Source organism: Raphanus sativus, unplaced genomic scaffold, assembly GCF_000801105.2.
Source record: "Raphanus sativus cultivar WK10039 unplaced genomic scaffold, ASM80110v3 Scaffold2282, whole genome shotgun sequence".
In the NCBI taxonomy this organism is placed as follows: Eukaryota; Viridiplantae; Streptophyta; class Magnoliopsida; order Brassicales; family Brassicaceae; genus Raphanus; species Raphanus sativus.
This window is the reverse complement of record NW_026617591.1, coordinates 486-16,398: the sequence shown is the minus strand read 5'-3', so window position 1 is coordinate 16,398 and position 15,913 is coordinate 486. Positions and strand designations below refer to the sequence as shown.

Below are 15,913 nucleotides of genomic sequence, written 5' to 3'. Positions count from 1 at the left end.
TAATGATTGTGAATTTGCAGCTTCCTCGGACGATTCAGGTTGCTTTTTGGGTGTGAAGAGGATCACTTGTTGCTTCTCATCGTCTTCGTTTGATCCTGGAGAGTCGGATTTTCGTGTTTTAGGGTTCAAGCAGGTGTCACTCTGCAGCTTGCCTTGTTGTGTATACGCAGGGAGATGGAGAACAAACCACTCGCCTCCTCTTTAGTTCGTTTCTTCCCACCTCTCAACAGTCTCTCCTCGAGGTATTGTTTCACTTGCTGAATACATCTCAGCAGAGAAGCATTGTGGAGTCTCCAAATGTAGTGATAAGCATCCAAGTCGTGTATCCACTGTAAACCATGATGGAATGCTTACCTGAAAACATATCATAAAGTTACATAAATCTGTTAGTCTCACTAAAGAAAAAGTATCATAATCTTTGAAAATGTATCAAAGCGACTTACCATTTCAAACAGTTCTTCTTTCTTCTCTTCAAATGATATCTGCAAACATGGAAACATATAATTTCACGATTACAGCAGCATGTACATACAATATATCAGAAACTCAAATAAGAAGCGTAAGTTTCACAGAGACCTTCCCATAGTCCTCTACCACAACACCCTTAGTTATATCCCATAGTTTCACTGAGTCACCTGCGTCCTGCAAAAGAAAAAAAAAACAGCAGATATAATCGACCCTTTCATAAGTCTATCAAAGGTAGTCTTACCAAAAGAGCATTCAAAAAAGTTATTTCACCTTGGTTAAGATTTGCTTTTTATTATTCAAAATCTCATGCTGCACAATCGGGTGGCTTCCTGGAATAGTCATTAAAGGCTCTTTGTAGGCAGGGGGCTGCAGACAAACCAAAAATCAGACGCATTGACTCAGAAAAGGTTAAACAGAAGCATATAAAGGACGAAATTATATTGTTCTTACTGGATTTAGTCCTTCCAAGGACACTCTCGCCCTATTAAAAGACAAATTCCCAGCCAAGAAAGAGCCACCTCGTTCAAAGACCTTTTGAGGACTCTGAGCTTCGCTGGCTGTAGATTAAACATCACAGTACAAACATCAGACAAGACACAAAAGCCAAACACCTATCTGTTGTCGTATCATTACATAAAAACAGCATTGATCTTATTACAAAACATCTACATGTTTAATTGACAAATCAATATATAGGAAACGGAGAAATGAACCTTCTTTTTCTCAATCAAAGCAAGAATCTTCAGAAAGCTAGAGCTAAAATCAGGTTGAAAGGTATCAACTTTTCTTACCGTTGGATGATACGGCTTGGATTGAGGAAGAAGATGACGACGATGGAGGCAACGAGTGGACACGACCACCAAGAGCTAAATCAGTGTCTATTTCATGAATGAAGAACAAGATAATACAGATCTGAAAACGTAGGCAAGAGGTTGAAGATGAGGGTAAAATCGTAATTTGACATTCATTAAATTAAAATCAGAGAAAATGAAGCAAAACGCGTCAAAGCCATCTCGAACACGCGACCCATTCCTTGAAACCTAGGACACAGTTTAATGAATCTGACGTGGCGACGTGGCGAAATCTGAGCCGTACAATTGAATAAATCCAGTTTCAAATCTGAACCGTCCAATTGAATTGAGTTCAGATTCAAATCCCCGCCAGAGAGAATCTCTCTTTCTCACTCTCATACTTCTCTTCTCTCCTTCCTTCCATCATCCAGGCGAAGCAAGCAGAAGCGAAATGGTGGGAACAGGTATGGTTGAAACAACTTTTGATTCATCCTTCGTTGTATCTGCGTTAAGCTCTCCCTGTTCAAATGATCCTTTGCGTCTCTCTGTTTCGTCGTAAGTGATGTTGACAGTGATAATCTTTCTTCAGTTTAGCGGTAAGATGATGATGATCCTTAAAAGCGTCTCCGTTAAGCTCTTCGTGTTCTGATGATCCTTATTTGTGTTATGATTGATCCTTCCTCGGGAAAGTTGAGTCTCTGTTTCGTAACAGATTTGACGATGATAACTTTTCGTTATTGGTGCGTTATGATGATGATGATGATGATGATGATGATAGATCCTTCAAGCTCTATGTGTTCTGAGTTCTGTTTTTTCACCTGATTACCTCTTTTCTTTTCGAGGTCTGACGAGGGTGACAACGAAGAAGAACAACGAATACCTTGGAATCGTGGTTAAGCAGGGGGAGTGTCCTCAACGTGGAAGCTACATCTTCCTCCATCAAAGTCCTTTTCTCCATTTATTCTTTGTGAATGAAGTAGAAATCGAGGAGGTGGAGGAGGCTGTATCTGCAATCAAAGATATGATGAATCAGGTTCTGACTTGGAACACATTTCTTTGGAACATACTTTTGTTTTTTTTCTTCTGATACTTTGCTTCCCTTTGCAGATATTGGTTTCGCAGAACGAGATGCAAGAAGGATTGTTCAGTCTCGTTGACCATAGCGTCGAAGAAGAAGGTCAAAGAGTGGAAGGGGCTTTAGCTGCGGAGATTGAGAGGATCTCCAAGTCAAATGCTGATGCTCTATTTGCCCGCTTCGTAGAAGAGACTGCTGGTCAGGAAAATCCAATGCGTGACCTCCAACAGCAATTGGAGAATGTACTTACAAGCTTAATCACCAAGAATTTAGGGCCAACAATGTGGAAAGCGATGATGCCCTCTCCAGAAGCATTACACGCACTGACATCACCTTTGGAAGAAGCTGTGTCTTCTTCATTCACACAGTCCTTGGTTAGAATTTTATTATTTAATAAGCCTATTCCATTCCTTGTTGTATGGATTTGATAACTGTTTTTTTCCTTTCCTTCATTCTTGTATATAACAGAGAGCATACCAGAGCGCACGTGCTGACCAACTCATTTCAAAGCTCGAGGAAAAGCAGATTCAGATCCCGTTCTCTGCCAGACAATCCTTCAAGGTAATTCGACTTCACCTTGGCGAAAACAGTTCTCTTTTACATCTCCCAACAAGATCGATTCTCTTACATATGTCTTTTATAAAATTTAGAGGGATGCTGCCTCCATAATTGAGGACCTGCCTTCGTTTGAGAGATCATGCGAGACCATGATTGGTCAAGTAGTCTCAGCCTTGCAGGCAAAAATGGCGGAGCACACACGCGCTGCTGCCGAACAACAACGGTTTGATCTTGACCCTAGTTTGAAGGTATGCTGGAAAGCTTCTTCCTCGTTATGACCCCGTCCATTCCCTTCTCTTTCTAATGTTGCTTCACGATTTTACAGGAACGCATCACTTTTGTCCAAGCCGCACGAGATTTAATAGCGGTGAGCCAGAGGAATCGGTTAGCAAACCATGGAGGGGGTTATGGTGATGGATACGCTGATGGTCACAAGGAGGGTTACGCTCAAGGTTATGCTGACGCTTGTGCTGATGCTTACAACAAGGCTACAGAACACTAAGCTGCTGGTTAGATACGTGTTACTTGGGAAGGGGTAACGACAGTGGCTTTGGAAAAATGTTATGACAATGGATTTGCACACACTTAAGCGGTAACACAATGTATATACACACACTTGGATCTGATGAATTTTGACAGAACAAATGTGCCAATACTCTTTCAATTCCTTCTCTGTGGGAGACCTCTTGATGATTTAGCAGGTTTTAAGCATTTGAAAAAAAAGTTTAACAAAAGGGATGATGAGTTAGTTTCTATACAAGTCTCTTTTATGATCGATTGTTTCTATGGCTGTAAACTGTCTTCTTCTTGTCCCGTATGGGCCACTGGTGATTGCTCTTTTTTTAATTCCATAAAAATTTTGCTTCTAGGCCAACTGGTAATTGCTCTGTTTATGACCTCTTGTTTATATGGCTGTAAATTGTCTTCTTCTTGTCCCGTATTTCTAACTAAACACCAAAGAAAAAAAGAAAAAGAACACTACAGGATCTCTGTGTAATAAAGAACAAATTACCAGTTGATAAGGATGCAGACAATTTTGAAGTGAATCAGTTCAATGAGTTTGAGGTGATGATGTAAATCTCTTGTAAATCTATGAGTGCTTATGAAATATATAATTTGAGAATCATGTAATCCAATGTTCCATAAAATACACCAAACTTCTCCAAGATAAGGTCTGAAGATAAATAATTGAACTTACAGGTACTTGGGGGGTGTCATTTTAGGAATGGAGTACGGAGCAGATCCAGTGAACTGGTTATTAGCAAGATTCCTAAACACAAAATTCAGAAACTTTATCAACTTACAAACAGACACACAAAGAAACTTGTCAAAACACACAGAGAGAAATCAACAAACATACATACAATCTCTCAACATTTGGAGGAAGCTGATACGACAAGTCCCCTCCAAGGTTCTTGTTGCTTAAATCACTGCAGGTTTACACCAAACACAGTCCATGAGATTAAAATCTATGCCATTATTAGAAACTTTGTGAGATAGAAGTCTTACAACTCAGTAACAGAAGTCAATTTATCAAGGGAGTATCCTAGTGATCCAGGGGAGTCCAAGACCTGATAACTTTCTTCCAGTAGATGAAAAAAAAGAAACAGCACAGAGATTGAAGAAAAAAATCCCCAGAGAGAGATAGATTTTACATATTAAAAAAAATCCAAACTTTTAAGGCAACAAAAGAAACAACAGAGAGATTGAAGAAACACAGTGGCTGATCTGCTTCTTGAATTTGCACGAGCTGATACAACAGTCAAATCGTACATGTGCAGCCAAAGCTTACTCAGTCGTCTTTTCCAGATGTTCAACCGTGTGGAACCTCCTATTCTCTTAAAGGTACTTGGAAACATTATGAAGCTTCATTTTCTGCCTACACAGGTTGCATGCTTACACTGCTTTTTGTTTTTTTCCAGATATTGGAGTGCACCAATCATTTATCCACTGATCCAAATTGTTTGGAGAATCTTCAGCGGGCGGATGCAATCAAGCATTTGATCCCCAACCTTGAGCTTAAGGAAGGGAATCTTGTTTATCAGATCCACCATGAGGTGCTTAGTGCGCTATTCAACCTGTGCAAGATAAATAAGAGGAGGCAGGAACAAGCGGCCGAAAACGGAATCATACCGCACCTAATGCTTTTCATCATGTCTGATTCTCCTCTAAAACAATATGCATTGCCACTTCTATGTGATATGGCTCATGCATCTCGGAACTCAAGAGAGCAGCTAAGAGCTCACGGCGGTCTGGACGTTTACCTGAGTCTGCTCGATGATGAATACTGGTCCGTGATAGCCTTGGACTCAATTGCTGTTTGCTTGGCGCAAGACAATGACAACAACCACAAGGTGGAACAGGCGTTGCTCAAGAACGAGGCAATTCAGAAGTTAGTTAACTTCTTTCAGAGCTGTCCTGAGAGACACTTCGTGCACATACTGGAGCCATTCTTGAAGATCATCATGTATGTTTCTCTCTTTTCTTTGTAGTAGATTATTTAATCATTTCAAAATGTTCTTATTAAGTGAAGTTTCAACTTCTTGAGTTTTTTATCATTCTTGAATCCAGGAAATCATCTCGGATCAACAAGACATTAGCTGTAAATGGATTGACTCCGTTGCTTATTTCAAGGCTAGACCACCAAGATGCAATAGCTCGACTTAATCTACTCAAACTTATCAAGGTAATGAACCACCATACTATTAGTCTTAATACTATTATAGAAGCTGAGTGTGTTGAGTGTTTGTGATAGATCCTTATTGCTGACGTGGACAAGAATTAAAGAGGAGAGACTCTGGTTGGTTTGGAGGCTTTGCAGTTGGAATAGCTGAAGCAAATAGCAGAATAAATACAGAGCTCGATCGAAGAAGAAGGGTATGCTTTGTATGTTGATGTTGTAGACGCTATGAGTCTCGGCACGGTCGCCATGAGATCGTCGTGATCAGTCATCTTCGCCATGAGAAGGTGATTGTGATCGGAACTTACGAAGCTATCTTCTATTTCATCTTGTAGTCTCTGTTCTATCTTGTATTCTGGTTTGATTGAAGAGTTAGAGATATCAATACTCTATCATTGGTGCGGTGATACTGGTTCGGATTCAACGCAATGATGAGGAAGTTTGATGAATCGGCGGCGAGATTGAAGAGACGCGATGGTTCCGTTTCTGGTTTCATCGGAGGAGATAATGGAAGTTACGGAAGTTACGGTGGCGGAGGTTACGGAGATTCAAGAGGTTCCGAAAGTTACGGAGGATACGGATGCAACGCGAATATGTATCGGAGTTCTTCGCTGGCGGCATCTGTCGCCTCCGATCATTCCGTCGTTGTTGAGGAGTCGAGATCGTCGTTCGAGAATGACAGTGCTGTATTGTTGGAGTATTTGAATGGTGGACTCCAAAAATTCCTTGCATCGAGGAGATCTGCCATGAACGATACTCAGAGTATGATATCAGGGAAGGAGAAATTGGCCTCACGAGTGATAGATGGTGACTTGAGAAAGAACGAAGCTCCAACATCTACGACACTTTATCCTCAGGTATCGCTTCAGAATCAGGAACAAAACCGGAAGGATTCTCAATTAGGTTATCGAGCTGGTGTGTTGAATGTTGAAAGTAGTGATCATATTATCAAAAATGCTGAGATGCATGTGTTTGAGGGCTTGCCTATGTTTGATGGAGCTAATCCAGAAAGTTGGATTGTGAAAGCTGATCGGTTCTTTAGCCATTATGAAGATGATGCAAAACTAGACCTCATTTTTCTGTACTTGGAAGGAGCTGCTCGTCGATGGTTCTATTGGGTGAGGCGCAGAACGAAATTCAAGGATTGGAGTGACTTCAAATGCAGATTGTTAGCTCGTTTTGCTTCTGTTCCGAGTTGTTCTTTGGTTGACACGGATTCAGGAGCTGGATCAGTAGCTAGCAATTTCGTTGTTCATGAGCCATATTTGGCAAGGAACACAACATCACCAACAATGGAAGTAGTCTTTATGCGCTCTGGTGATTGTCTTGCTGATAAAAAGGCAGAAGAAAAGCTTGATAATGACTCACTTGAGGAAAGGGAACAAAAGACTGTTGCAGAAAGTGAGATATCAAACACTGATGATATGGAGAAGGCAATAAAAGACTGTTGTCTTGATGATGATCAAGAGACAGAACGTTTTTCTGTAGAGATGGAGTTGAAAGATGACTCAACTTCTGACGTTGAATCTATTCATGAGACAGAAGCAGAAAAGGTGCAGGAGTTGCCTTCACTAACTACAGAAGTCATTAAGAAGAAGAAATTAAAGTATCCCAAAGCCTGGAAGTTTAAGTTCAAAGACAGGAACTTTATGAGATTCATGCTTAGGAGATGGGTTATACATGAAACTGGTAGTGAGCTGCCCGATGGTTATGCGGTTGCTGTCACAAGGACTGTGATGGCTGGGACAGTTTTCTACGAGGTGGAGTTAGATGCAGTTTTGGAGGGATCAATTGGCGTAAAACTTCAAAGAGAGGATGATGTTTGTTCTGATCCTACTCGTTTGTTGAGCATATCACCAAAGAGAAAAAGCAACAAGGATGGGTGGTTTAAATTCAAATACAAAAAAATCAATATGCTACAGCAAGATCGAGGGAAGTTTATGCAGTCTCGGTCTAAACTTCGTTGGCTTTGGTGGAGATACAGAGAATATCCGAACATGGAGGCATGGTCACAGAGTTTGAGAACATGGGCTGCAAGAGAGGATGTTTCCAAGTTGGATTTTGCGAAAAAGTTGGAGTTTGAGGACTTGTATCTATCCTGGCTGTGGTACAAATGTTTGATGAGGCATGATTCACGAAGCTGGATGTCCTTTACTCATCTTTTGAATTTCCAAGTGAAGCACAAATGGAGATTTAAACGGAGAGGGCAGACACGCTCAGACCAAATGCATCTCTTCAGGTTACTGGCCTTGAGAGAAGTGATATGGCAGTGGTTTGATCACGTTGGATATTCTTCTTGTCACTTTGGAGTTTTTGAACATGGTTTCCGAATCACAGTTTCAGCCAATGGAAAGGAGTTGCAGCCACACATCATTTTACTCAGTCCAAGCTTGTGGGCAAGCTTGTTTTCAAGGGCGGGAGTATATGAGAGCATACTTATTTGCTTACGGATAGTGGCTGAGTTGATTTGGAGATATGATGGAGAAGAAAAGAAAGAATCCGAGCTGTTGATACAAGAGATGTTCAGAGTTTCAACATTTAAGAATCGTTTGGTACCTCAAGACAACGACTTGTTATTGATGCAGCATGAGGGTAATCTACTACGAGTACAAGGACAACGAAGTCCTAAGAAGAAAAAGTCTTTCAAGACATATATGTTTAAGTACAAACCAAGGCTCAGTAAAGTAGGTGCTTGGCCAGAAGTACAGCAGTTTAATGTACAAAGAGCTTACATATATGTTACAAGACAAGAAGTGGGCATTGCACAAAGTCGTGACAATGGAAGATTGTGGAGTGGCTGGTATGTTCGTAGTGTCAAGGTGATGCAACAAAGGCAGAGAAGTAAAATGGCCAAGTCTTGGATGTTCAAGTATAAAAAGAATGTTCATATACTCAGCTTGGCCAATGTTGCTGTATCGGGGTTTCAGCAGGGGAGAAGAGACCAACATGATCATCATTCATGTGTTCGATGGGTTCTTGCCATACAAGCTTGTGGGCAAGCTTGTTTTCAAGGGGAAAGTATTGATAGATCCTTATTGCTGACGTGGACAAGAATTAAAGAGGAGAGACTCTGGTAGGTTTGGAGGCTTTGCAGTTGGAATAGCTGAAGCAAATAGCAGAATAAATACAGAGCTTGATCGAAGAAGAAGGGTATGCTTTGTATGTTGATGTTGTAGACGCTATGAGTCTCGGCACGGTCGCCATGAGATCATCGTGATCAGTCATCTTCGCCATGAGAAGGTGATTGTGATCGGAACTTACGAAGCTATCTTCTATTTCATCTTGTAGTCTCTGTTCTATCTTGTATTCTGGTTTGATTGAAGAGTTAGAGATATCAATACTCTATCATTTTGGTTTCAATGATGTGAAACAGGCTGTTTACGAGCACCATCCAAAGCCAAAGCAGCTGATAGTAGAGAACGACCTCCCTCAGAAACTGCAGAATCTGATAGAAGAACGACGTGATGGACAGCGTTCAGGAGGCCAAGTTCTGGTGAAGCAAATGGCGACCTCTCTGCTCAAAGCACTTCACATCAACACAGTCTTGTGAGTGCCAAACAGACAAATTATCTATCCATTGGTGGGACTTGTTTATTTACCGAAAGACTTTGTAATTGTTATACATTAGCTCGTGTGGTGGCTCTCTTGGGTTTTGTAGTACCTTGAGAGATGGCCAAACACTTAAGGAGGGATACGCTGACTGTACATCGAAGTGTTCAGTCTCTATGGTGATGGATACGCTGATGGTCACAAGGAGGGTTACGCTCAAGGTTATGCTGACGCTTGTGCTGATGCTTAATGGAAAACTCGCATCTACTTGACATGGCAGATAAAACCGAGGACCCTTGTATGCCTATGGCGTATGCGTGTAAGCACATCTCTTCCCTTCTTTGATTTCTGCTATAATCAGTGTCTGTTCAAGTAGTGGCTGAATCATGTGACTTTTTAACAGCATCTTGGGCGATATCTCTGTACTATGCTTTCCAACGTACCTGGAAACCGTTGAGATGGATCGTTGGAGAGACTTATTAGATGGCTAATTACATTGGTGTTAACTTCTTATCCGAACAGGTCAAAAGCCAAATGATTGTATCTTTACTCCAACTTCTCCCAGATTGTTGACACCAATAGTATTGTTTCTCAGGTCACAATGAAACTTGTCTTATTAAGGATCTGAAACTGAAGTAGAGCTAATCTCATTCCACATCTTGGTACAGCTTGGAAGAGTGACAGAGAAGCAGACAAGAGAACCCGTGAAGAGAAGGGCCAAAGCTTTAGTCTTTGATCCATTGATGTCCTCTTCTTCAGACAACTGTCTTAAGTTTAAACTCTGTGGGCTTCTTGTGGTGTGTATATCATAAGCTCTTTAACGTGGAACCCAAGTCTGAACCAGCATTTCTTGGATTCACATATACAAGCTGGGAGATATGGTACTCCAGAGCCTGTATGATTAGTCTCACCGGAGACTTCATTGTTGAGCTTGTTGAGTTCAAGTTGTTGTGCAAGTCATATACTCTTTGTCTAACCTGGTTTCAAACAAACTTCTCTAATAAGATGTGTTTTCACCTGTTAGCTAATTTGCATGCATAATAAACCTCTGTATCCAACCAAACTTGAACTTCCTTCTCCTTTTTCAAGGAATCAAAAGAAAAACAGGACACCTTGTCAAAAAGACAAAACAAAACAGGGGAATTAATGATTCAGAGAGATTGGGAACCCTGTCAAACACTCTCTAAGATTGAACAAATGGAAAAGAGAAAACAATGTATTGTGTCAAACATCAAGATAAAAGCACCACTACAAAGATAAAAGCACCCACTACAATGTATTGTGTCAAACTCTTTTCTGTAACACCGAGATCTCCGCGTGGGTTTCTGTCAAGAATGTCCGATCATTACTGCGAAGCGACCTTAGATATATTTCACTCAGTTTCTCAATGTTTTTGTCCTCCGCCTTTTTTGCTTGGTGCAACATTGACAGTAGAACCTCCCTCAATTTATTCCAGAATAGGTTCCAGGATTCCGAACCTTTTGCTGTTGTTTCGGAAACGTGACGGCCATCGAGAAGAATATCCAAAGCTGCTTTCGGGTGCTAAAAAATAGAGAAGTTACTAATGGCTCAATACCACACAACACATCAATCAATAGAGAAGTTACTAATGGTTCACCACCACTTACCGAGTTAGGAAGTTTCAAGGAGAAAGTGGCCATATCTGTAAGCGTGGCCAAGAACTTCTCGGGAAAATTCTCGGCGTTATAATATAACGATGACTTTTGCCAATTACCAAGAGCTAACGAAGCGAAAGACGAGGCTGTTTTCCACTGGTTGCTTTTATAAAGCCTCATGCAGGATGTTTGAAAACATTGCGCTAGCTCCAAGAAAGCATTAGCAGTTTCCTCTGCGCATGTATTACACAAAACATCCCCTTCATATAAGTTCAAAGCCTCTCTTATATTCTGCCTGGCACAACCATCATCCATCATTCCCTTTGCTAAACACAATCCTAAGCTGAAATATGCATCCGCCAGGTACTTGTAGACCCTAACCTTCTCCTCTTGAGCAGGACCAACATGTGCCTTTGCTTCTTTGAAAGCGTAAATCGCAGCATCATACGCGTCTTTAGCAGTCACGAAGTTTCCGACCCGGGAAAGCAAGTCACCAAGTTTTATATGTAGGCTCCCCAAGTGTTCAGTAAGAGTCTGAACAAACTTGCCATCTGGAAGCTTCCGAATTGCAGTTAGACATTCTTTATAGCATTTACCAGCATCCACCAGGTTCTCCACCACACCAACGGATAGAGGAGATTTGAGAAACTTGAGTATTCTGTCCTCTGTTGTTGTCTCTTCTAGCACGTTTCCCAAATCTGACGGGGTCAATTTGAACTCGCCTACTGGTTCTCCGTAACAAAGGGCAAACAGATCGCCCACAACAAACCACGATTCCGCCAAGAAGGGTAGTTCCATGGAAGAAATGAACACAGTACCGTGGGGCTTTTCTGGCAATGAAATATGAGAACGGCAAGCTTGGTTTATAATGTTGAAAGCTCCCTGCAACTGCTGCTTAGCTTCAAGGTAAGCAGCACCTAGAGACAGCCCAGCTTCGCATTGAAGATGAAGCTGACTCGACAGTTTAGGGGTTAACGCTTCCGAAGCCGGTTGAAGCTGCTGTGACCACATAAGGGAATTAACGGCTTGACGGACATGATAGACTGCCAGGTACTTCGGTAAGACCAGAATGGGAACTGTCTCTGGCACAGACAAAGGAACAGCTTCATAACAACACGAATAGTTGTCGTTTAGCTTGAATTCAATCATCACTTGACCTTGAACGCCCTCCTTACACTCGGAAATGAAATCAGCTTGTCTCTTCAGAAGGAGCCTAGCAAAGAGCTCGTGGGCATCTGACCGAACAACCTGCATGATATCAACCATTCAATGAGTACACACATAAGAACTCAGAGATATCAGAGTTAAAAACCATACCATATGTTCTTGCTCATCCAAGACATTCAGACATTTAGTGAGGAAAGTCGCACACTTGATGGGAGCTTCAGCCTCCTGCACACGATGCAACACATGTAAGAAAAGCGGCAGTTAAAGCTGTTATTAATGTATGATTCCTTCCTTACCACAGACAGGGCAAGCTTGTGAAGCAGTTTCCCCAAGGAAAACATCGAGTCAGTTCTCATCTTGGATGTCAAATGTGTTGTGCAGGTGATTCCCTCGCCTGAAGAATGGTTCTTTGATGAAAAATGAAAAAGTTGAATCACATCTTCACCTGGACTTCGGTAGAGCTGTAGACAAAAGCACACAAGCCAAGCCAAATCAGTTCCTGAAAGAACAATAACAATAATAATAATAATAATATAATCTGCGAGGAAGAGAGAACTTTACCCAGTAAAGTCCAGGATCGTCCTTGCAATTTGATCGAAGGAAAGACAGAATCTGATGAGCGTTTTGCTGAACAATGTACGCCGAGGTTTGTTTTACTGAGCAAATCTCCGAAGTGGATAAGTATTCGTATCCTTTCAAAACGCCATTATCATGGTGACAAACTCCTAACTCTGGCACATCTGTCATGATGTTCTGAAGCCACGCTTCAAGCCAGGGCAAACGTGACAACTGCGTGTTAAGAAGAACAAACAGAAAGTTCAATGAAAAAACACATTTATACAAAGATTACATCCACATATAAATAGAAAGTTTACTTACCCTTTTGCTAACATCCAATAGAAGCAAGTTTACATCCAACTCTTCCTCGTTGCGGAACCGATGCAGCTTACTGCCCACAAGCATCTGGATGTCGCCCAACTGGCAAATGAAAAGTCTTCTTCTGGATTCCTCGGAGTCTTCGGACCTCAGCGATTGCGTAACAAAACTCTGATACAGAGATTCATCAAGTTGCGTTTTACATCCTTCATCTTCATCAACCTCAGGTCTACATCAAAGAAACAATATAACATTACTAAGGAGATTTACAAAACAAAACAAAATTTTGTAAAAAAAGACTCACCCAGGTGATGGCTTCAACACAAGCGTATCCCCAATGCGCTGAACTTCCAAGGATAATCCAGCTCGAGTGTAAGGAGTCGAAAAAAGCTTCTTGAGAAGCTCTACATCGGCGATCAAGCCTATCTCATCTTGGTATTTCACTAAACCAGACACAACTAGGGTTTCGTCCCATGCGTCGCTAAGGTTTGAAGCACTTGCTGTCGCTAAGGTTTAGTCAATACAACAAACATTAACATCAGCAAGGTGCACAAAAAACATTGCTAACATCGTGGAGAAAAATATAAGCTACCTGGCGCAGGAATAAGATCGTCGTCTGTCGGAAGATGCCGGAACCTGGGAGCAGGGCAAGTTTTTTCCCGAGACACTACTTTGAAAACTGGAACGGACTCGTCGATGTTTTCTTCCGATGTAACAATCTCCATACATGCGATGCGTTTTGGAAAATAAGTTGAAGACGACATCGTCGGCGGCGTTTGGAGAGAGAGATTATACGGAGACGATATATTCATTTAAGGAGAAGCTTTAGGGTTTAGGTTGATTAGTAGTTTCTTAAAAGAAATAAGGGTAATATTGTCATTCTCGACGTCCGCTATTTAAATAAATAAATAAAAAAAAATCTTTGCTCGGTCGGTCCCAAGAAAAGCCCAAAACACGTCTTTCTTTTCTTTTTTAAGTCATCTGTTGTTTTATTATTATACGATTAAACCCACTTACCAACAACAAAACACCAAGACATAAAACAAAGTCCAAAACAAGAAAAACATTAATTTTAAAAGGCCCAAAGCCCACATATGAGTCAAAGAGGATCTCATATCTCCTCAACACGTGAACATCCGACGGAAGACATGACCTTTCGCCAGAGACAGAGTAAACACGCCGGAATCCAAAAAAAGAAAAACGCAGAGGAATGAACATCTTAGTGCGTGTCGTGTGTCATGCGTGTATTTGGAACACGAAGCGTCTTTCACATAATAAAACGACGTCTTGTTATCCATTATACATAGAGAACGCTTTGGTGTTCACTTGAATAGTAATATAATATTTCGAAATGACAGCTTATTTAATTAACTGATATGGGGTTGTGCCACAAGTCATGTTTCAAAGACATTATAGTGTTAACCTCATCCCTTCCACACACCCAAACTCGTCACGTGTCATTGACGTGTCGCAATTGAGAACCATACAAAATCAGTTAACACGGTGCATAGGGAGTATTTGCAATTAAACACACCCAAAAAAAAGGGAGAAAAATGTCGAGTGATGAATTCAGACTGGTGTCGCCGACGATAGACAATGAAGGGAAGCTGCCGAGAAAGTCTAAGGCTCTAAGCCCTAATGATTTAACGATCTTGAGAACAATTATTTATAAAGCAAATGTAAACTGCTTGCAATAAATGAAGCCACATGGATATAGTGGTCTAATATTTTTAAATTCCTCTATAACTATGATATATACCCCACACAATATGGAGAGATTCGAAATTTCCTTGGTTGGTGAAAATAATTTTAATTGTAAACAAATCATTTATCTAGTATATTTTATTTAATGTAATCTTGTGTGTTTTCTCTTTGAGTATTTACGTGTCAGGATGAAGTTACACTATACATTATCTTTTTGAAGAAAAATACATATATTTTCTTCCAATCGATCAAACACATCTAATCATGTGATTTTCTTACCCACTTCAACTTGTACATCGGATGCGTTCACTCTGTGAAGATCACTTAATTAGTATATGAGTGTATGCATGCGTCGGTGTGTATGTGGTAGAACAAGAAAAGAGGGACCCGCAATCAGTTGAAGCCCAACTGCATCAACGCACGGCCCTGTTAAATGTGATACCGTATTTTCCGTGTACTTATACGGACACTAGTAATCTCATTTAAAATCCGTAAAGAAACAAACGTATTGCAATATGATCAAATGAATTGGATCGAATCCGTAAAGAAACAAACGTATTACATGATACATTGATACTACTACGTATTTAGTTAGCAAGTGATAGCTTAGATCTCTTTTTACATAAAAGTATTGCAATATGATCAAATGAATTGGATCGAATCGGATCGCAGGATTTAGTTCAGTGGGATTCTCAATTGCCCACTCGCAAATTGACCAAGGAAAATGCATGAGCTACCCATGTGCGGACCACGTGCGTTTGCTTTCCTCTTGGGTCTTGGCTTATATAAAAAAATGCCGTAGAGTTTTTTTTTCTAATATATAAAATTTCCTACCTTTAAAAAAATCCATTCTAAGCACTTAAGCTCCTAAAAAAGTTGTTCATTAATTTTTATAAAATCATGAAATATGTATCTGTAATAATACTAAAGGGGAAAGTTTTCAAAATTTAAATGTTCTAAAACAGTTCAATAATAATCTACCAGACAAAAATAAAAATCTACCAGACGAAATTATTTTCCTGAAAGTGGAAGTTTTTAAACAAAAACCAAATTCGGTGGAATATAATATAAATATTTTTATTAGATCCACGAGGCAAGAAATGCGGAATGACAAATTCGTTATTTTCTCATTAATAAAAAATACTTTATAAAATGAATTTATTTTATTTTTAAATATAATAAGATATAGCCGCAAACTATTTTGAAGCAGCATCTCTCCCTCCATAAGTAGCCTCCCTACCTTCCTCTTCCTTCACACACTTTTTCTCTTTTCTCAAAACTTTTTTTCCGTACCGAAGAAAAAATATGGCGGCAAAAATAATGACAGTAATGGTGGTTGCTGCTCTGGTGGCGACCACAGTGAACGCCAGAATCCCCGGAGTTTACACTGGAGGTCCATGGGTCAACGCTCACGCCACTTTCTACGGAG

General features: G+C 40.5%; 4 protein-coding genes across 9 annotated transcripts; 2 read left to right on the top strand and 2 right to left on the bottom strand.

Annotated features, from left to right (window-relative positions):
- Positions 1-201: 201 nt before the first annotated feature.
- On the bottom strand, positions 202-1,420 carry LOC130505442 (uncharacterized). Its single transcript, XM_057000048.1, has 6 exons — positions 1,260-1,420; positions 919-1,025; positions 739-834; positions 577-642; positions 444-482; positions 202-354 (listed from the first exon to the last, which is right to left on the bottom strand). The coding sequence occupies exons 3-6, from the start codon at positions 808-810 to the stop codon at positions 202-204; spliced, it is 330 nt and encodes a 109-aa protein (XP_056856028.1). The 5' UTR covers positions 811-834; positions 919-1,025; positions 1,260-1,420.
- A 245-nt stretch (positions 1,421-1,665) lies between these two features.
- LOC108816652 (enhancer of mRNA-decapping protein 4) lies at positions 1,666-3,758 on the top strand. Its single transcript, XM_018589215.2, has 6 exons — positions 1,666-1,723; positions 2,102-2,292; positions 2,367-2,708; positions 2,803-2,895; positions 2,985-3,140; positions 3,218-3,758. Exons 1-6 carry the CDS (start codon positions 1,711-1,713, stop codon positions 3,392-3,394), a joined length of 972 nt encoding a protein of 323 aa, XP_018444717.2. The 5' UTR covers positions 1,666-1,710; the 3' UTR covers positions 3,395-3,758.
- A 1,989-nt stretch (positions 3,759-5,747) lies between these two features.
- LOC108818111 (uncharacterized) lies at positions 5,748-10,144 on the top strand. Of its 5 annotated transcripts, none has more exons than XM_018590978.2 (5): positions 5,748-8,812; positions 8,946-9,118; positions 9,231-9,440; positions 9,525-9,643; positions 9,717-10,144. In XM_018590978.2, the coding sequence occupies exon 1, from the start codon at positions 6,001-6,003 to the stop codon at positions 8,647-8,649; it is 2,649 nt and encodes an 882-aa protein (XP_018446480.2). In that variant the 5' UTR covers positions 5,748-6,000; the 3' UTR covers positions 8,650-8,812; positions 8,946-9,118; positions 9,231-9,440; positions 9,525-9,643; positions 9,717-10,144. The 5 variants fall into 5 exon arrangements, with proteins under 5 accessions (XP_018446480.2, XP_056856023.1, XP_056856026.1 ...); XM_057000043.1 differs by having other exon boundaries at positions 9,201-9,440; XM_057000046.1 differs by having other exon boundaries at positions 8,946-9,440; positions 9,790-10,144.
- Positions 10,145-10,242: 98 nt separating this feature from the next.
- LOC108818112 (uncharacterized) lies at positions 10,243-13,596 on the bottom strand. Of its 2 annotated transcripts, none has more exons than XM_018590979.2 (8): positions 13,373-13,595; positions 13,085-13,286; positions 12,784-13,009; positions 12,466-12,693; positions 12,201-12,365; positions 12,055-12,129; positions 10,750-11,985; positions 10,243-10,663 (listed from the first exon to the last, which is right to left on the bottom strand). In XM_018590979.2, the coding sequence occupies exons 1-8, from the start codon at positions 13,590-13,592 to the stop codon at positions 10,406-10,408; spliced, it is 2,610 nt and encodes an 869-aa protein (XP_018446481.1). In that variant the 5' UTR covers positions 13,593-13,595; the 3' UTR covers positions 10,243-10,405. The 2 variants fall into 2 exon arrangements, with proteins under 2 accessions (XP_018446481.1, XP_056856027.1); XM_057000047.1 differs by having other exon boundaries at positions 10,320-10,650; positions 13,373-13,596.
- Positions 13,597-15,913: the final 2,317 nt, after the last annotated feature.